The sequence below is a fragment of the Thamnophis sirtalis genome, unplaced genomic scaffold (assembly GCF_051295495.1).
Source record: "Thamnophis sirtalis isolate CommonGarterSnake01/CBP01778 unplaced genomic scaffold, rThaSir2_p1.2 scaffold_3, whole genome shotgun sequence".
Lineage (NCBI taxonomy): Eukaryota > Metazoa > Chordata > Lepidosauria > Squamata > Natricidae > Thamnophis > Thamnophis sirtalis.
In genome coordinates this window covers 23,671,300-23,692,439 of record NW_028261383.1, presented here as the reverse complement: position 1 = coordinate 23,692,439, position 21,140 = coordinate 23,671,300, and the positions used below count along the sequence as shown (strand labels likewise).

General features: G+C 41.5%; 1 protein-coding gene across 1 annotated transcript; it reads left to right on the top strand.

Moving 5' to 3' along the window:
• The first annotated feature begins 2,040 nt into the window (after positions 1–2,040).
• On the top strand, positions 2,041–9,808 carry LOC106546916 (uncharacterized). Its single transcript, XM_087708417.1, has one exon. It carries the CDS (start codon positions 4,374–4,376, stop codon positions 6,081–6,083), a length of 1,710 nt encoding a protein of 569 aa, XP_087564543.1. The 5' UTR covers positions 2,041–4,373; the 3' UTR covers positions 6,084–9,808.
• The last annotated feature ends 11,332 nt before the right edge of the window (positions 9,809–21,140 follow it).

Sequence of the window (21,140 nt, the reverse complement as noted above, 5' to 3'; positions counted from 1 at the left end):
AAGGTCACAGTTCAATCACTTTGCGGAAACCCCTCTCATAGTCAGCCTGTGTTTTTGTTCTCATGAGCACATATATTAATGGAATTGAGCGATTGTCAATTAAAGCATGTATTGTAAATACCTGTAGAAATATTTCGGGAGCTACCTTGAATGTTCCGTCCATAAACCAGTGTGGATATTGCTCCAACAATTGCAAATTTGCTACAGTCCCAAACATGAACATTCTGTTTGTGTCTTGATCACCCGAATCCCACAGAAGAAAATTTTCTGAATGTGTTGTCACCTTCATAGTGTCCGGAAGAATAATGTCTTGAACAGATTGTGGTCTAGGATTGGTGACATCAGGCCTCTTCCGTTTTCGCTATATAGTCCGTTGGCAAAAGATGGGCTGCTTCCAGCGAGACTCCTGCTGTGCTATTCAGAATAATTTGGCGTGGTTTTTCAACACTATTTTCAGCTCGTTCGCGTATAGTTGCTTTTATTTTCTCACTTTCATTTTTGGCAGTATCTGGAGCGTGCATGTGTTCAGTAGTTGTTTGTAATGTCCCATCTGTTTTCATCTTAAGTCTGCCTGCACACTCTTTTTTAATGCACCTCTATGAAGAAGACCTATCTAAATTTAATTTGTCCTGTCGATATCTATACCCTTCATAGAGCAATTGTTGTTTGCCTGTCTGTGACTTTATCATATCCATGGAGTCACTTTAAATTAAAGTAATATTGAGAGTTAATTTTAGTGGCACAGTGCAGTTAATTATACAGGTTTTATCTTTCTTTTCTCCTTTGCACAGTGTGAGATTCTTTCAGCGTTTTAACATTTTAAGCAGTTGACACTTGACAGCCTTTTGAACTGCAACCTGTGCGCGCGACGGTACCTGCATTTTAACGTTTCAGCCATTTGACAGTTGACAGCTTTGACAGTTGACAGCGTTTTGAATCGCAACATGTGCGCGCGATGGTTTGACAGTTGACACCTTTGACAGTTGCAACGTGCACATGATGGTTTGACAGTTGACAACATGTGCACGTGATTGCACCGGCATGCTGATGTCGGCGCACTAGGGTCACATTTTGCTGAGCGCTTCGGACGGCACGGATTTGCCATCCGCAGTTTTGTCGGCGGGTTAGGGTGACATTTTGCTGAGCACTTTGGACGTTGCAGGTTTGCCCTCCGCGGTTTTGTCGGCGTGGAAAAGGGTTTTGCGCTTTTGTTGGTGAACCTATATCAGCTTATGCCACCATTGGTTTTCTTGGATCAGACTTCACGGTTCAAATTTATAATCCACTAGGTGTCACTCTCTACTCAGTATCACTGTTAGTGTCAATCAGTTAATACAACAAGTCCAGCAGGAAAGGGAAATAAAGGGGGGTGAGTAAAGACGCCCACTTATCGTTTCAAAACAGTCCCCTCTCTACCGTCTCTGGCACCATTCCAAGTTCCGAGGTGAATAAATACCAAATACTTGTAAGTTCAACTATTCTTTGGGAAAAACAAAGCAGTAGAAGGAAGAGCAAGAAGAAAAAAGTCAACCACCAACCCGACTGTTAAACAATCCTTTCTGTGCCTTCCAAGTCTTCTCGGCAGTTACTATGTTCTACACCTGTTGTCCATGCCAGGTTTTCGTTCTCACTGTGGCCAATTCCTTCAAGTTATTCAGGCTGTCAATTCCAACTCAGTGCCTATGCTTTCACTTCTTTTCGGCAAAATTCTGAACTGCAAAAACAGTCTCCTTCCCAGAGCCTCTTTCTTTCCAGCTCTCCCTCTCTGCCAATTTCCTCCTCTTCTTTGGGTTGTCAATAATAGTAACAGATGTCTCGATTTCAACTGCTTTCTCTCTCTGCTTCCTTCTTATGCGGTCACCATCGCTCCGGTCCTAACCAAATGGCAGGATAGATCCTTGTCTCTTTAGTGGGTTTCTCCTAACCGCTGGGGGATTTGCCTTATCACCCCAGCGTCTTCAGAGTTTCCCCCTTAATCAGCTGGTCCCTTCAGGATCCATAGCACTCAGAAATGAGACCAAATGAAGAAGTTAGAGTTAGAGGTTAGGAGAGCTCCCATTCCTCAGCTCCGAGCACAATGACGTCACCACAGGAAGTCCAGTTCTTCTAAAGTTTAAGGCACTTGTTGGATTATATTCTATTGCTTGTTTGCATTATATTGAATTCCAGTAAGACGTGGTCACTCACCCAAGGTCCCAACAACTTCAACTCCTTCTATCGGTTCTCTGTTAGTAAGAATTAGGTTGAGTATAGTATTTCTTCTAGTTCCCTCCTCTACTTTTTGGATAACAAAGTTGTCAGCTAAGTTGTTTAGGAATCTATTCAATCTCCTACTTGCTGTAGACTTTGTCTCCCAGTTGATATCAGGGTAGTTAAAGTCTCCCCTATCTTGAAGTTGCCCTCTTAATATAGTTTGTAATCCACACATATTGAAAATGACAGAAGAATAAAATTTACAAGTTTTTTTTAAATTTCCATGTCTTTCCAATAAGTATGGCATTTCCTGTCCCATCCATGTATTAGCCAGGTTCAATTGTGCTTAATCCATCTTTGGTTGCACAGGGAGTCCTCACTTACCACTTCTTCCTTGAGCCTTCAAAGTTACTATGGCACAGTAGAAGCAGACGTGCACCTGGTTCACAAAATTTGTGTTAATCCCAGCACTTGTTCCGTGACCGCATGTCAGCAGTGACTGTGGTTTTGAAGATGCAGGAAAAGGAGTTGCACCAATTCAGGGTCTGCCAATAGTTGCACATATATGATGTGACCTTCCCAAATAGCTTCTGACAAGCAACATCAGTGGTTATACTGGCAGGAAATTGCAAATCGCTGTCATATGAAATTGCCTTTAACAACCCACAGTAATTAGCTTAAAAACTACAGAGGAACAGATGTAAGTTGGCACTCTCATGTGACATGGTGCTTAATGATTGAGCTGCTTAGTGATGCAAATATCAATTCCAATTGTGGTAGGTTAACTGAGGACTATTTGAACAAGGAAGTCACCAGAGGGGTTGTAGACAGTATTTTCTGCCCTTATTTGTAGCTGAGGACTTTCATGAGCAAAAGTGGTGTATAATTTTCTTCTTTTTTCACCTCATCTCTAACCATTTTATAAACAATTACATTTTTTTTAAAACTTACAGATGAACAGGATGGCAATAAGAGCACTCTGGACAACTATAAACAACAATCAGTGTTGAAAAGGGAAGAAAATCAAGCCAAAAATCAAAATATTTTCCATTTCCTGCAGAAAACCATACAAATCTTCTCCTCCTCCAGCAGCTGTTTGACAAAAGAGCAAAAATAAAGAAAGAATAAGCAGATTATGCAGAGCTCAAGGATAAATTAAATGAGAGTGGAAGGGAGATTATTCATAATTCAGCAAAAGAAGGAAATATCTGGAAGTCTGTTCGAAGGAAAAGATCAATAGTAAAGCCACGTAGAAGGGACAGGAATGCAGGGCTCTCCCTGAGAGGAAGAAGATGGCTTGAATGAAAGCACCCTTAAACAAGGCATTGTCCATATTTTTTTACCTCTTCAAGAATATCAGTGGTGCAAAAGCTTCATAAATTTGCCTATTGTGGGAAAAGCACAGATTGCAAATCACAGCTGATTATGCACAAGAGGAGATGGAAAGCCATACAAATTACCTGAATGTGGCAAAAACTATGGTCACAAAAGCTCCCTTGTTCATGGAAGCACCTCCACAAAAGAGGGAAGCCACAAAAGTGCTCCCAATGCGGTAAATGCTTTACTGAGCATGGCAACATGGTGCTATATCAGATAACTCACAGGAGGGAGAAAACATATGACTGTGCAGATTGTGTGAAAGTTTCATTAGAAATTCCCAGGTCTTGAGACACTAAAGGATGCACACAAAGGAATAAAACCATTTGAAAATCCTTTCAGTGGGAAAAGGTTCAGTGAGAATTCCTTCCTGGTGAAGCACCTGAGGACTCCCACAAAAGAGAAACCATTTGACTGTCCTGATTGTGTGGGGAAAAAATAGTCACAATTTAGGTCTGGTGATGATGCACCAGTAGATTGACTCCAGGGAGAAACTCTATGAGTATCTAGATTGTGGGGAAAACATCATTAGAAATTTCCATCTCAAGAGACACCAGAGAACTCGCACAGAAGAAACACCCTTTGAATGTCCTGATTATGGGAAACTCACAATTCTAGCATGGTGATACACCGGAAGACTCACATACATTTAATGCCCTGGTTGTCGGAAAACCTTCAGTTATGATTTCATCTTGGTGATCCACCAGGGGACTCATAATTGAGAAAAACCCATTCAGTGTCCAGACTTTGGGAGAAGTTTCAATTGTAATTTCCGCCTGGTAACACATCAGAGGATTCACTCCATGGAGAAACCTTGTAAGTGTAGAGATTGTGGGAAAAGTTTCATTAGTAATTCCCACCTCTTGAGACATAAGACCACGCACACAGGAGAGAAACCCTTTGAATGTCCTGAATGTGGGAAAAGATGTAGTGATAATTCTAATCTGGTAAAACACCGGAAGACTCACAAAAGAGAGAAACCCATTGAACGTCCTTACTGTGGGAAAGGTTTTAATCTGAGTTCCAGGTTGGTTAGCCACCAAAGGATTCACACAGGAGAGAAATCCTTTGAATGTCCTGAGTGTGGGAAAAGTTTCAGTCGAAATGCGCACCTGGTGATACACCAGAGGACTCATACAGGAGAGAAACCCTTCGAATGTCCTATCTGTGGGAAAAGCTTTAGTGATAATTCCAGCCTGGTGAAACACCAGAGGACTCACACAGGAGAGAAACCCTTTGAATGTCGTGATTGTGGGAAATGTTTTAGTCGGAGTTCCAACCTGGTGACACATCAGAGGACTCACACAGGAGAGAAGCCCTTTGAATGTCATGATTGTGGGAAATGTTTTAGTCGGAGTTCCATCCTGGTGACACACCAGAGGACTCACACAGGAGAGAAACACTTTGAATGTCGTGATTGTGGGAAATGTTTTAGTCGGAGTTCCATCCTGGTGACACACCAGAGGACTCACACAGGAGAGAAACCCTTTGAATGTCGTGATTGTGGGAAATGTTTTAGTCAGAGTTCCATCCTGGTGACACACCAGAGGACTCACACAGGGGGAAAACCCTTTGAATGTCCTGATTGTGGGAAAGATTTTAGTCAGAGTTCCATCCTGGTGAAACACCAGTGGACTCACACAGGAGAGAAATCCTTTGAATGTCGTGATTGTGGGAAAAGTTTCAGTCGAAATGCCCACCTGGTGATACACCAGAGGACTCACACAGGAGAAAAACCCTTTGAATGTCCTATCTGTGGGAAAAGCTTTAGTGATAATTCCACTCTGGTGACACACCAGAGGACTCACACACGAGAGAAACCCTTTGTATGTTCTGATTGTGGGAAACGTTTCAGTCAGAATTCCAACCTGGTGACACATCAGAGGACTCACACAGGAGAGAAACCCTTTGAATGTCATGATTGTGGGAAATGTTTTAGTCAGAATTCCATCCTGGTGACACACCAGAGGACTCACACAGGAGAAAAACCCTTTGAATGTCCTGATTGTGGGAAAGGTTTTAGTCAGAGTTCTATTCTGGTGATACACCAGAGGACTCACACAGGAGAAAAACCCTTTGAATGTCCTATCTGTGGGAAAAGCTTTAGTGATAATTCCACTCTGGTGAAACACCAGTGGACTCATACAGGAGAGAAACCCTTTGAATGTCCTGATTGTGGGAAACGTTTCAGTCAGAATTCCAACCTGGTGACACATCAGCGGACTCACACAGGAGAGAAACCCTTTCAATGTCCTGATTGTGGGAAATGTTTTATTCGGAGTTCCAGCCTGGTGATGCACCAGAGGACTCACACAGGAGAAAAACCCTTTGAATGTCCTATCTGTGGGAAAAGCTTTAGTGCTGATTCTAATCTGGTGAGACACAAGAGGACTCACACAGGAGAGAAACCCTTTGAATGTCCTATCTGTGGGGAACGTTTTAGTGATATTTCCAGGCTGGTGACCCACCAGAGGACTCACACAGGAGAGAAGCCCTTTGGATGTCCTGATTGAGGGAGAGGTTTTAGTCTGAGTTCCACCCTGGTGAAACACCAAAGGACTCACACCTTGGATAAATCTTTGAAACGTCCAGTTTGCAGACATTACTTCAAGTATAAATCATCCCTTATTACACACGGTAATCTATATGAAGAAAGGTAGATGAGTTTAGAGAATGCTTGAATTTCATTTGTGATCTCCCATTGAAAATGTAGGTAAGAATTTATTGTTTGAATTTTTGCCTGATTCATTTTGCTCAAACATTTCTCAGGATTAAAGTTGTAAGTAGAGTGAAAAGGAAATTGGAAAACGGCTAACTACTAGTTTCTGGTTATCAACAGAACCTTCTGTATATTTCCTTTTCTGGAATTAGTGTAATTCCTCAAAAAGGAATTTGGGGTGGAGCTTTTGTTTGTTGATTATGGAATTCTCACATGTGGAGTTTCAGTCTTCTACCTTGGTTTAACCTGATTTTCAGCCCCAGAATTCCACAGCCCGCATAAAAGTAGTCCTCAAGATATAACTATTATGTGCCTTGAATTATGGTTGCATGTTCCAATGGCTGTTAAGTGGAATTTCTTTCCTTAATTACCCGAATTCTCCTGCTCTCCCTGATGCCATTAATCAAATGTGCGATTCGCTAGGTAGAACACTGTCTACTCAGAGCTGGGGGAAAGTCTTGGAGGCCTAGCGCAAAACCAGGCTTGCTTGCCATAGGCATCCATACGCCTCCCCCACTCTCCAAGACACCCTTGTGCTCTTTATCCTAACCCTTGAGTTCCCTTGGCCATTCACTCCCCCCTTACATCTGACTCCCACCCCACCCGACTTCACACCCTCCTCCTTCTTACCTTTGATGATCTCTGAACCTCAAGTTGGGGACAGAGGAAAGGACGTATATCAATGATGGCTAACATTTTTTGGATCGTGTGCCAAAAGCGGGGAGGAGAGCAGGTGGGGCGTGCTGTGGAGTACCCACACCCATAATACCATGTGCACGACCCCAGCGTGCAGATATGTACGACCAGAAGTACGACCAGCATTCCCCACACTTTTGGCATGCTTTTTTTCCCTCCCCATGCTCCAGACGCTTTCTAGGAACCCCGGGAGGGCAAAAACAGCCTATACCATCTGCCCAGAGGCTTCAGGAGCTTCCCTGAAGGCTCTGGAGAGCGAAAAACGGCCCTACAGGCAACCCAGAAGTTCGGGAATGGTGACTATGCTCCTTCCAACAAGGAATTGAGAGTATTTTTTATGTCCTTGAGAATGCAATAATGTCAGTGGTGGAAAAGATCCACAAACCTGTCTATTGTGGGAAAAGCAAAGATTGTAGAATTATGCTCGAGAGGATCCACACTGGAGAAAAGCCATATCAGTGTTCCCAATGCAGCAAAAGCTTTAGTCAGAATGGCTTCCCAGTTGTTCATGGAAAAGCTGAAAACCCGATGGTTCACACAGGAGGGAGGCCTTTTGAATGTCCTAACTTAGGGGAAAGGAGTGGTATTTGGGAGTGGTTGGCACAGCAATTCAATATTCTTTTTATGCGTGAAGATTTTGCTCTACGGTTGTTGCTTTTAATGGGGGCAGAGGTTGGCAATGCTTGGAGAAGGAAAGGCATGCTTTCCACAAAGCAAAGGCTGGTTATGAGAACAGAGAGGCCTAAACTCATTGGGCTGGAGATGTTAACCGTGCTCAAAACATTGGCTGGGCTTCTCATACTTATTGCAGCAGCCACAATGCGAGGAGCTGCTCTTTTGGTACACGCCCTGCCATTATCAGTAGCTGCACCGCTTTCTCCGGGGAAGCAGCCTCATCCTGAGCGCTTCCTTTCACAGCCCCTTCACGGGTCACCCGCATGTTTTGTCTCCTGCCAATGACCACCAGGCTGCCCCACCCACCTCGAGGGCTTTCATCAGGGTGGCCAGGCCCATCCTGCCAGTAGTGCCAAACATGCTGATTTTTTTCCAGGCTCTGGTGGCTGCGTGTCCAGTCACGGGGCTTCCCTTCATGCCGTTGCCATTGCCTCCTTGCTGCTCCAGCTCAGGGCCAAAGTAATCCCTTCTGCCTGGAGCTGCACCGACAAGCAATCGAAGCTTGTTCCTCCACCGGCGCGTCTGCTTCCCCTTCCCCCGGGTTCTCAGAAAAGCTGCTTGTTGGGCCTAAGTGGGCAAGAGCCGAGGTGGCACAGTGGTTAGGGTGCAGTATTGCAGGCCATTTCAGCTGACTGTTATCTGCAGTTCAGCGGTTCTAATCTCACTGGCTCAAGGTTGAGACAGCCTTCCATACTTCCGAGATGGGTGAAATGAGGACCCAGACTGTGGGGGCGATATGCTGACTCTGTAAACCGCTTAGAGAGGGCTGAAAGCCCTATGAAGCGGTATATAAGTCTAACTGCTATTGCTATTGCTAGGCACCCGAGAGAAGTGCTGGGTGGCTGTTTTGAAACAGAGGGGAGCAGTTTATGCAGTGGGCAAGCCACAAGCTACAGTCTGAGCTTCCTCGGTCAGGAACCTCCTTGGAATTGCTCCCTGGCCTGAGTGTTTAGACAGGACACTGTGGAAAGGGGAAGGGAAGAGGAGGAGGAGCCTTATCCAGAGGCCATATGGCAGATAAAAGCTGCAAGGCTCTGCCATAGTCTTTTCAGGCAAGTCATCCTCGCCAAGCTCTCTGGCCCCTGCCCAAACTGGTCTGGAAGTGGTGTGTGATCCCCACGTGCTCCCCTCGCAGGCAAGACCGGTTTCAGGAAACACCCCAGAAGGGCTCCGATGCCACGGTCTCCCACATGCTCCCCCACTACCTGTCAGTAAACCCACCACCAGTCTCACCCATCTGCCAGCTCCCCCTCCCCCACCCACCCTCCGGCCCGTGCCCTTCGTCCTTACCTTTGTGAACAGCGATGAACAGAAGCACACAGCTCAGCTGCTGGATTCTGCAAGGTATATATAAGGCCAATGGCTGGAAGAGGAATGGTAAGGCTGGCGGGAAAAGCCAGCCATACAAGGAGTGCCTGTAAGTCAAGGGCAGGGCTCAATCCTACCACTGCAGGCTTGATACATTGTGTTGGCGGGCCATATCCAGCCCACAAGCTGTAGTTTGAGGATTCCTGACATAAAGCTTTCCTTGGTTGGTTTTTTTAAAGAGACTTCCAAACCCAACTTCTGATTGTGACTCACAAATGATGGTGCCCAGTTGCCCATTGAAGCAGAATATGTTGCACTGGTTTTCCACTGCATTACTAGGAGTTCCAGGGCTCCTTGTGTGCAATTTCAAAAATGTTCATAGCCTGGCTTGTATACTGGTTAATCTAAATTTGGCCTCACAAATCCTGGATGCAATAAACTAAGGCAGCTTCAGGAAGCAATCATTGGAAATGAGCAGTCTTTGATTATCTACTAAGGCACAATCATGACTGCAAACAATTTTGGGAAATGTGCTTGCTTCAAACCTGACTGAAAGCTCATAGAAAATGACCTATCTAAAAGAATTGGCACAGAAAATTGCACACTATACATTTATTTTCTATTTTACAAAATTTCTGCCCTGGCTGCTAGACCTTCCTGGGTTGAAAACTCTCCTTTTGGGGGCCTTATTGTTCTTGTTTCTATCACTCTATCTCCCTCTCTTTTTTAAAAGAAAGTTTTTATTTTTAGACAGACATAGACAAACAAAACATACAACATAAAGCCATCTTCAATTACATACAGTGTGTCGGTTGGTTACAAGGTTTTTGTGCATCCTTTCCATAGAGGTTTAGAGGTTTATTGGGATTTATATGCCGCCCTTTTCCCTGAGGGGACTCAGGGCGGCTTACAACCACAGGGGAGGGGGGTGCAAGGTCAAAAACAAAACAATATGTGCACAAAGAAAAAATAATAAAACACAACTTTCATTCAGCAATCAAACACTCGGGCGGGTAATTGGAAGCCTATCCCCAGGCCTGCTGGGAGAGCCAGATCTTGAGGGCTGCGCGGAAGGTCTGGATAGTGGTGAGGGTACGGATCTCCATGGGGAGCTCGTTCCACAGGGTCGGGGCAGCAACAGAAAAGGCTCTCCTCCGTGTGGTCGCCAGTCGACATTGACTGGCAGATGGGATTCGGAGGAGGCCCAGTCTGTGCGATCTGATTGGTCGATTTAGGGAGGTAATCGGCAGAAGGCGGTCTCTCAAGTACCCAGATCCACTACCATGGAGTGCTTTAAAGATGGTCATCAGTATCCTGAAGCGCACCCGGAGACCAACAGGTAGCCAGTGCAGCTCGCGGAGGACAGGTGTAACGTGGGCGAACCGCGGTGCGCCCACTATCACTCGCGCGGCTGCATTTTGGACTAGCTGTAGTCGCCGGATGCACCTCAAGGGCAACCCCATGTAGAGCCCATTGCAGTATTCCAGTCTAGAGATCACAAGGGCTCGAGTGACTGTTGTGAGAGCCCCCCGGTCTAGGTAGGGCCGCAACTGGCGGACCAGGCGAACCTGGGCAAAGTGATAGCCATCACTTACAATTTATATGAAATCACATATTATCAAATCAAATATATTTGTATACATTATTATCATTGTACCTCATTTATTTGACTATCACTATTATTCCTTCATTTTAAATGAGATATTCTAGGTATTGGATTCATTTATATTATAACAATTCATTACATCATTTTAAATCTATCCCATAATAATATATCTTTATGTTATATTCTGTATCATTCTATTATTCTTGTATTTATAACATTCTCTGACATCTTTCATTTCCACGTTTTTTTTATCTAACCACTTTTTAAAAAGATCCTGTATCTCGTAAAATTGTTTATCTTCCTGTTCTCTCATTTCAAATGTCAATTTACTCATTTCAGCACATTCCATATTTTTGTGAATAAGTTCCTCCTGCATTGGTATTTATTCATTTTTCCAATTTTTAGCAAATACAATTCTAGCTGCTGTTAACACATTTACAGTCAAATATTTCAATTCTCTGTTGTATGTTTCCAGTATGATTCCTAATAAATAGATCTCTGGTTTAAAATCTATATGTTTTTGTATCATTTTTTCCAACCAAGTGTGGATTTTAGCCCAATATCTTTTAGCTTCTACGCACGTCCACCATATATGGTAATATGAACCCGATATCTGGTTCCATTTCCAACACTTTTCCGATTTATTCTTGAACATTCTTGCTATTCTCGTCGGGGATAGGTGCCACCTGTAAAATATCTTATACAAATTTTCTTTATATGCTGTTGACATAGTCATTTTATAATTTTGAGACCACAATTTCTGCCAATTCTCTAAGTCAATCCCACATCCAAATTCCCCCCCCATGCAATAATAGATTCTTTAAATTGTTTTTCTTCTAACTTAACCTCTAATAAGTATCCATACAGTTTTTTGATCACCTTTTCATCAGTACCTATCAAAATTTTATCCAACTCAGTCATTTTATCATGGAAACCTTCCATTTTAAGATCTTTATCATATCTAGAATGTATTTGCACATATGAAACCCAGTTCATCTTTATACCTTGTTGTTCCAGTTCTTGCATAGATTTAAGTTCATCCTTTGCGTTCAATATTTCACCATATCTAACTATTTGTTCCTTTTTGTATGTTATTGGATATGAAAATGCTTCAATAGTTGATAACCAGACTGGAATTTTTAGATAATGCTGCCTTTTAATCTCCCAATTTAATAGCAAAGCCTCACGTATGTAATGTCTTCTAAAATACCCCTGCGTTTTAGTTCCCTGGTACCGTAAGAAAGTGTGCCATCCCAACAGCAAATCATGTCCTTCTATAGTCAATAATCTAGAATTTCTTAATGTTATCCATTCATTAACTCACATCAAACTTGTTGCCTGATAATATAACTCCCAGTTAGGTAGACCAAATCCTCCTCTTATTCTAGCATCTTGTAACAATTTTAATTTTATTCTCGCTTTCTTTCCCTGTCAAATATATTTCAATACTATTTTGTTAAATCTTCAAAATAATATTTCCCTAATCTAATTGGAATTGTCTGGAACAAATATAAAATCCTGGGTAGTATATTCATCTTGATTGTTGATATTCTCTCTATTATTGATAGTTGTAAATTTTCCCATTTTGCCAAATCTGTCGCAAATCTGTTCTTTGAGTTTATGGTAATTGTTCTCTTTAAGTGTACTGCATCTTGCTGTCAAATATATCCCCAAATACTTGACCTTATTCATGACTTGGATCTTCAAAGTTTCCCCAAATTCTTCCTTTTGTCTTAATAACATGTTGTCAAAATCTTCGTTTTGTCTTTATTTTTAAACCTGCTATTTTTCCATATTCCTCTATTTTTTCTATCAATTTAGGTGCGGTTTCTAGTGGGTCCTCTAAGATGAAGACCAGGTCATCTGCAAATGCCTGCAATTTGTATTCTTCCTTTTTAATTTTCATTCCTTTTATGTCTTTTTCTTCTCTAATATTTCTATTTAGGACTTCTAATCTTAAGACGAACAACAGATAGTGGACAACTTTGTCTCGTCCCTTTCTTTAGTTCAATAGAGTCTATCAGTTCTCCATTTATCATTATCTTTGCTGTTTGTTTGTGGTATATAGTTTGTATAGCTTGGGTGAATTTCTTACTAAAGCCCATCTGTTCCAGCTGTAACAACATAAATCACCAGTTCACATTGTCAAAGGCTTTCTGTGCATCTAAGAACATCAAAGCTATTTGTTTTTCAGGATGTGCCTCATAATATTCCAAAATGTCCAGAATTATTCTCATATTATCTTTGGTAGAAGCCCATTTTGATCAGGGGAAATAAAATTGTTTAAATATTTTTTGACTCGTTCTGCCAGTATTGAAGCAAATATTTTATAGTCTGAGTTTAGCAGAGAAATAGGTCTATAATTATTAATTTGAAGTGGGTCGGCCTCCTCTTTTAGCACAAGTGTAATATATGCTTCTGACCACGATTTGAGTACCCTCATCTTTGACATAACCTCATTCATAACGTCTAATAATGGAAGACACAACGATTCCTGCAACGTCTTATAAAATTCCACTGGCAATCCATCTGGACCAGAAGCCTTTCCATTGTTTTGTTTTTTAAGTGCTTCAGTTAACTCCATCATCGTTATATTGCCTTCTAGCATCATTTCAATTTCTTTAGATATCTGGGCTAGATTCACTTTCTGCAAATATTGTTTGGCTCCTCCCTCTTCTATATTCTCTTGTTCATACAATTTTCCATAGTAATCTTGTATAATTTTTTTCCTCTCTTCATTTCTGTAACAAATTTGCCCTTGATCATCTATTAATTGCATTATTTTCACTGATTCTCTCTCTTTTTTCAATTTATATGCTAACCACCTGCCTGGTTTATTTGCATTTCCAAAGTAATTCTGTTTAGCACCTCTAATTTGTTGTGCTAATTCCTCCTTTTCCATTAACCCCATTTTATGTTTGATTATGTCCATTTTTATTTTAATGTCCTTTTTTTGTGGAGATTTCTGTAACTCTTTTTTAAATCTCTTCGTGTAAATATGTTTTATTTTCATTTTCATTTCATACAGTCACATATATACTGTGCATAACCCGGGCCATATAACATTGAACAATAAACACAGCCATTCTTGTCAACAATACCCCCCAAAATACAAACCCAATATACCACTTCAATCTCCATACACCCTTTCTTTCACCCCCCTCCAACTTTCCTTTCTTCCCTCCAACATTCCCCTCTACCCTACTTCCCCTCCCCCTCTATCACTCCTCTCTCCCAAAACACTCCCTCCCTTCCATCTCACCCTCCCTCCAATCCTCTCTCCCACCCTCTCTACCCCTCTTTCTTCTTTCCCTCTGCTCCTCCCTTCGGTGTATGTCTACTATCTATCAATATATTCAGCTTCCTATTTTTACACTAGAATTAAAAAAGCAACAGTATACAAGTGCAATCATATTACTTTGAAATCTAGCACATACTATATTTACCCCCTCCCCCCCTAGGACCCCACCTCCCTTACCCCCCCCCCGACTTCCCAGAGCCCGTACACGGTATAGCTTTTTATCAAACACAGTCTAAAATATATTAAAACCAAGGAAATTTAAAAAAAAGAAAAAAAAAGTCAATAAGATCTCTACGTTGAACTCAGCTCCTTGCCGTTACACAAACTTTAAGCAGTTTACATTATTCCTAATCTTAGTTGTTTGATTACCTGCAGGATTTCCCCAGAGGTTATTGGTTGGTTCAACTTTTGCCTATACTCTTCTCTAACTAGGGGTATTTTCTCTTTATCTAAGTATTTGTCTATATCTAAACCCTTAATTTTGTCCCCTTTGTACAATTCTGTGAAAAAATTCCCGGAATGCCTTTTAAATCTCCTCCTGTTGAAACACCTCCTTCCCTCTATAACCCAATTTGGATACATTTCAAATTTTTCTTTTAATTTCCTCTTCCAATTCTTTTCGTTTTTGCCCTTGTTTATGTCTATGTATTTTGTTTATATTCATCAGTACTCTTCTCATATACACTTTGCTTGCATCCCCTACAAATTCCATGAATGTACCCTTATTCATATTCAGAACAAAGTATTCAAATAGCAATTTTTTACAATCATTAATATACTTTTCATATCTAAATAAGCTCTCATTCAACCTCCAAGACCTTCTTGCCTGCACTACCCTTCCCAATTCCATCCAGACTGGGTTATGATCCAAAAGGACCCTCGCCGCAATCTTTGTCTTCTTCACCCTAGGAAATAAATCATTAATGATTAGTATAAAATCAATCCTTGAAAGAGATTGATGTCCATCAGAAAAAAGGGTGAAGTCATATTCCTCTGCATTTCTTTCTCGCCAAACATTTCTCAATTCGAGGTCGTCCATCATGTCTTTTTCCCTTCTAGAATTAAGTCTAATGCGATATATCTTCCAAAGGGATCTGCTTCAATTAGTTCAGCCTTAATGTCTTTTCTTAAGTATACAACTATACCATTTTTCTTTTCCGTAGCAGAGGTCACAAAATATTGACCAAGTTTGGGGTTAAACAAATATTTTTGATCAGTTGATTTGATATGAGTTTCTTGCAGACAAATTATATCGTTCTTGAACTGTTTGAGATAGTGAAATATTTTCTTTCTCTTCTGTGGAGAGTTCAGTCCACAACTCCTTGATCAATGGCCGGTGATTATTGAGGTTGTTGCATTGTAGCTTGTGTTTCCATTTGTCTGGTAGTCATACGGCTAGATCTTTGTTCCCTGACCCCTTGCCCTTCCGGAAGGAGGGAATGGTGCTTTTTGTCTTGTAGTTGTGTGGTTTGCTGTTTATCTTGTCCTTCTTGTGGTCTCTCTCCAGATCCAGATAATTCAGGGTGTCCCACCTTCAGGATCTTGTGATAGAAATCTCGAGCTTCCCATACAGAATTGAGACGATATTTTTGCTTATCAAATGTAATTATAATACCAAATGGCACATCCCATCTATACTGTATCTGACGGTTTCTGAGTTCTTCCACTAGAAAAGCATAATCTCTCCTGGCTCTTAGCATTTGGGGTGGTATTTCTTTCAAGACAATCAAGTCCTGTCCGCCAATTTGAAGCCTGGTATTATAGGATTCTTGTAGTATCATATTTCTGAGCTCTCTTGTAGCAAAATATATAATTACATCTCGGGGGAGTTGCTTCTGTTTTGCCACCCAAGAATTAACGCGATAAATTTTTTCGATCTGCCAGTCAAAGTTGGACCCCGGTCTTTCCACCAGACGGTCAAAAGCCTCTGAAAAAATCTGCTTCAAGTTCTCCTGTTTGTCTTCGCGCAGCCCCCTGACTCTTAATGCAAGCTCCATCTGTCTGTACTGTATCATAACAATTTGTTTTTCAGCGTTTTCAACTTTTTGTTGCACCACTTCAGTTTTGGAAGTCAAATTAGTGTTGGCTTCATCAAGAACCTCTAGCTTATCTTCCATTCCAGAAACATATGCTGTCAATACAGTTACAAGTCCCAGCATATCATCATTTGTTTTGGCAATCCTAGTAACAAGCTTATCATATAAGTCTGCTTTAAGTTTCTTTATCTCCTCTCTGAAAGTTTCAAAAAAAAGTTCTTTCGTTAGCAAATCTCCAGTAGGGGGCCTAGAGGGTGGAAGCTGCAACTTTGTGCCAAGTATGTGAGATGTACTCTTAGGAAGAGATTTCCCTGGATTTAATTTTGATGCCATTATATCTTTTTTCAAACAATTATTCAAACTCTACTGGCCCGCTGTGTAGTTTACGAGGAAAAAAAGTATTAGGTCCCCCCTTTATTTGTTCTTAGAGGTTTTTCAAAAAGTTTCAGAAAAGAGCATTGTAACAAAGCAGGTTTCAAAAGATTAGCATTGTAACAAAACAGTTCAGCATATTCATCTCTGTTTGGAATGTCTCATTATTAACAAGGGGTCTTTTAAAACTTTTAAAAGTTGGTAGGAAAAAAAGTCTTGTAAGCTCTTCAGAGAAGTGAAACTAATTAGTAAGAAACTGCTGGCTGGCTGTTCCTTTGATCTTTTTTATCACTGTTCATCCGAATATTAGTAGTATGAAAAAGGTTATTAGGTACAAAGATATATGAACAGCACAGGGAGAACTAAAACAGAAGGAAGAATTAGAAGAACAAGGGATTGATATAGGATGGTTTAAACAAATGCAAATATAAACAAGATATGAGAAAGATGTTAAAGAGTATGGTTTTAATATGGAAAACTCAGAATTAGATAGGATACTCATGGGAACAGATGAAAAAATGATTAAAAATTGTAGAGTTATCTACTTAGAATAAATTTCGAAGAAGAAGAGGTTAAAGAAAAATTAATAGGATGGGCAAAAAACTTTGGATATACAATAGAACTGGAAAAATGGCAACAACTATGGGAAAGGAATTATAATTTGACAATGGTGACAGCATATAAAGAGAATTTATATAAAATGTTTTATAGATGGCACATGACACCTGAAAGATTAGCAAAAATGTTTAAGGATAAATCAGCTAAATGTTGGAAATGTCACCAATTGCCAGGAACATATTATCATATGTGATGGATGCTGGTATTCCTACCAGGAAAGGCATTGTTGAAGGATGAGATAGGGAGGTAGAGTGGGGGTGGGTAGGTAGCTTGCAGTCAAGGTTTGAGGAAAAAACAACACATCGGTAACTGCAGTTATTAAACAGATAAAGAAGAAGATTCAACAATATGGAGACACAACAGATGAGGGAGAAAAAACTGGATTCACATGCTTCAGAAAAAGGATGGACAGATGAAATCATTTAAACACAATGAAAAAGCAAGAATAACATTTTTCTTGTAAAAGAACTTAAAAGGTTCTCTCATAAACTGGAGCTGTTCTTAAAAGTACAGAGAGTGAAGGTAACTTCATCCTGTTTTGCTGGACAGGCAAGCTCAGTGTGATGGCATTTTCATTGCTTAATTCAACATTATTCGTAACAATTTAATTATTTCATTTGTTCTAGGGATCAGAGACATTTAACAGTTACATTTACCTCAAAGGAACACAAAGACTTTGACACATATACACAGACACACACACACAAACAAAAACGGAGAAAATGAGCGGAAAAACAAAACTCTCAGGCTCACACACATGACACTGGTCATTCCCACAATAAATCTTGGTTAAATTAGGGAAGGCACAGATCTTAACAAATGTATCACGTGATTGCATGGAAAACAGGGAGAGAAACAATCAACAAAAAAACCAAAAACCCCAACGTTCCTATTTCCCTTTTATTGTATTTTTATTTAGCCAAATTGGTTTTTCTTGCTTCATCCCTGAGCAGAGTCCATTTCTCACATACCTTGGCCCACGTGTGTATTCTTCATTCCTGTCCGGACAGGTAATTTGTTCCAAACCCAGGTCTCCATCAGTCTCCCTTGAGGAGATTTCAGTGGCATCCTAGATTCTGAACTTCCCATTTCCTGGTCTGCTCTTCCCACTGTCTGCGACAAGACTCCAAGGCTCCACTCTTTTCTTTTACTTGGGTCTCTTGCAACCATGGAATACACCACCCCCAACAGGTGAATGTACCTTCTAACCTGTGGTCAGCCCTCAGTTTTTCAGGCAAATGGCCTGGGAGGATTCTGTCTGCAAAATTACTCAGAGTATGGGTACCTCCTTTCCAGAATAGGGATCTGCTCAGTGGTGCTCAGCCAGTCACCCAAGAGTGAACCTCTCATTTGCCTTTTAACCCCTTCCCACGCACTCTCTCCCTTTTACCTACAGAAGGTCCTGTGCTCTGGCAAATCCCCCATGCTCTCAAGACTCTGTTGGTCTTTCTGCGGTTAGGAAATGCACAGAGGGAGCAAGATCCAGAGAAGGGATTTTTTCTCAAGCGCATTCACACACACAGGCATACTCTCTTTAACTTCCTGGGCTTTTAAAGTTAAAATTTAGAGGTGTTGATGTTTATTGGTCTTGTATGCCGCCCACTTCCGAAGGACTCCGGGCGGCTTACAATAAACAAGGGAAGGGGATAAATAAAAAAAACAACACTTTAAAATACACAACAGTCACAGTTTCCGTGGGGCTGGATATTTCGAAAGCCACCCGGCCTGCTGGAGCAGCCAGGACTTAACGGCTTTGCGGAAGGCCGGAAGGGTAGTAAGGGTCCGGATCTCAAAGGGGAGGTCGTTCCAGAGGGCTGGAGCTGTGACAGAAAAGGCTCTCCCCCGGGGAGTTGCCAGCTGACATTGGCTGGCAGATGGAATCCGGAGAAGACCTAACCTGTGAGATCTAATCGGTCTATGGGAGGTAATCGGCAGGAGGCGGTCTCTCAGGTACCCAGGTCCGATGCCATGTAGGGCTTTATAGGTAACAATCAGCACCTTGAAGCGGGTCCGGAGACTAATGGAGTCTCGTGGAGGATAGGTGTGACGTGGGTGTACCTGGGTGCACCCACAATGGTTCGCGCGGCTGCGTTCTGGACCAGCTGAAGTCTTCAAACACTCTTCAAGGGCAGCCCCATGTAGAGCGCGTTACAGTAATCCAGAAAGTACAGAAAGGTACTCACCTTTCCAAGCAGCCTTTGAACTCAACATTCAAAACCGCTTTAAAACCTTTGTTCCAAATGGCCAAGGTCTGGGAAAAATCCACCCACCAACTCAATGGGTCTGTGCCAGCAAGGGAGGCTTACCCAGGCCAGGTCCATTGGTCAGGTTAGTTTGGAGTCCCATCTGGTCGCCAAATTGTTGAAAGAAATGTCCATCTGGATTCAGTTCCAAGTGGGAAAAACACTGGAATCATGGACACTGCTTGGAAAAATGGTTTAATGGTGGACAGGAACATATGGTTTGAAGTCCGGGGCAAAATTAGCACATAGGTGAGAGAGAGAGAGAAAGAAAGATTAATACCCTATCTTGGCCCCCCCTTAGAGCTTCCTGTTCTTGTGTATAAAATGTATTCTGATTGGTTGTCTTGAGTCCCAGGCTTGGTTGAGCCTTGCTGGGTGATGCGATCTCCTCAGGTTGCATGTGGTGAGTTCTGTTGCTAGATGGGTAGAGGGCTAATCCTATTATGTCCTGAGATCTTTTGTGTTATAGATAAGGTGGTACAGTCTTTCTGGGGCTGTTAACAAAGCTGGGGGACTGCTTTCCAAGATCATGTTTCTCCTTTTCCCATGAAGAGAGGTATAATATTCTGCCTTTTTAATATTTCCTAGAAGATTTCATTTTTCGAGAAGAGGGGTGGGAGCTAACTTCCTACAAATACTGAAATACAAAAAGAGCAAGAGATGATGGATAGATATAGAATACTTAAGATAGAAAGTGCTTCATTAAAGATTAGAAAATAGATAGAAAGTAGAAATTGGGAATAGTATGTATATTGATACATAATAGAATACATTAACATTACTATATATAGGTATAAGAATAAACATGAGTATGAATGAAATGGGTACAAATAAATGGGGACAATAGGACAGTGATGATGGGCACAATGGTGCGCTTATGGACGCCCCTTACAGAACCCTCAGGAATGGAGTGAGGTCAATAGTAGGCAGTTTAAGGTTAAAGTAATGGGGATTTGAAGATGTAGCAATTTTGCAACGAATAAGAGGCATCTTGGTGCTGCTGCCACCAGGGTAACAAGCAGGCACCTCCAAGAAGACAAGATCACAGCAGGGGTTGTTCAGGAACCTAAGAACCCACAACTCAAAACCACAATGCTTTTTCTTCTTGAGCTACAACCTTTATGCATATTTTTTAGCATATATATTTTTAGAAGCTTCAGCAACTTGCTGGGGCCTCTCAGAAATTCTGCTTATGACTCACAAATATTTTGTGCAAAGGAGATGCTGGCTAGGAAATTCTGGCCTCAAAATCTGGAACACATTCAGGATGCAGGAGGAGGAAACTGAACGTTACGTTTCTCTGAGACACATTAAAATTAACATGAGAGAAATACCAGAATATATAAAAACAACCCTCTGTACAATAAAAAGATAAATAGACATTGGGGAAGGGGGAAATTTCTTCTACCATATATAGGCAATCAGGTCCTCTTTCTTAGGCTCCATTTCTAGGCCCTGCTGCATATGTTTCTCTGTGTGACCTAATGGGAGACTTCAGTGAAAGCAAATTTACAGAATTTACATCTGGCATTTAGCAGATAATAAAATTTCCTCCTTCAAGAATGAAGCTTGATGGTTGATGCTCTTGGATGCAGCCCTGGCCAGCAGGAGTGAAGCTTGTTCCCCTGGAGTGTCTGGCCTGATGCTGCTGCCATGCCCCAAAATCCTGGGAGCTACAGGAAATCAGTCATAAAGTTTTGGGGTATTAGAGAGGTTTTGATCTCCACTGAGAATCACTCCTAAGAAAGCTGATTGTGTAATTCTGTAAAACCTTCATGAACGTTTAGGGCTTGGCACATAGTTAATCTTCACAAAGCTAAGTAACATCACATTTCACTATTTTACTACGCTCAGCTGCAAAGTCGATCAAAAACGACTTGATAGCATTTAATCAATGGAAACTTGTTGCAAACGCCTTAGGTAGAAACTGGAGAAGGATGTTTTTTTCTGCCTCCTATCCGGAGATGGTGCTCAAACAGGCAACACTTGTGCCTAG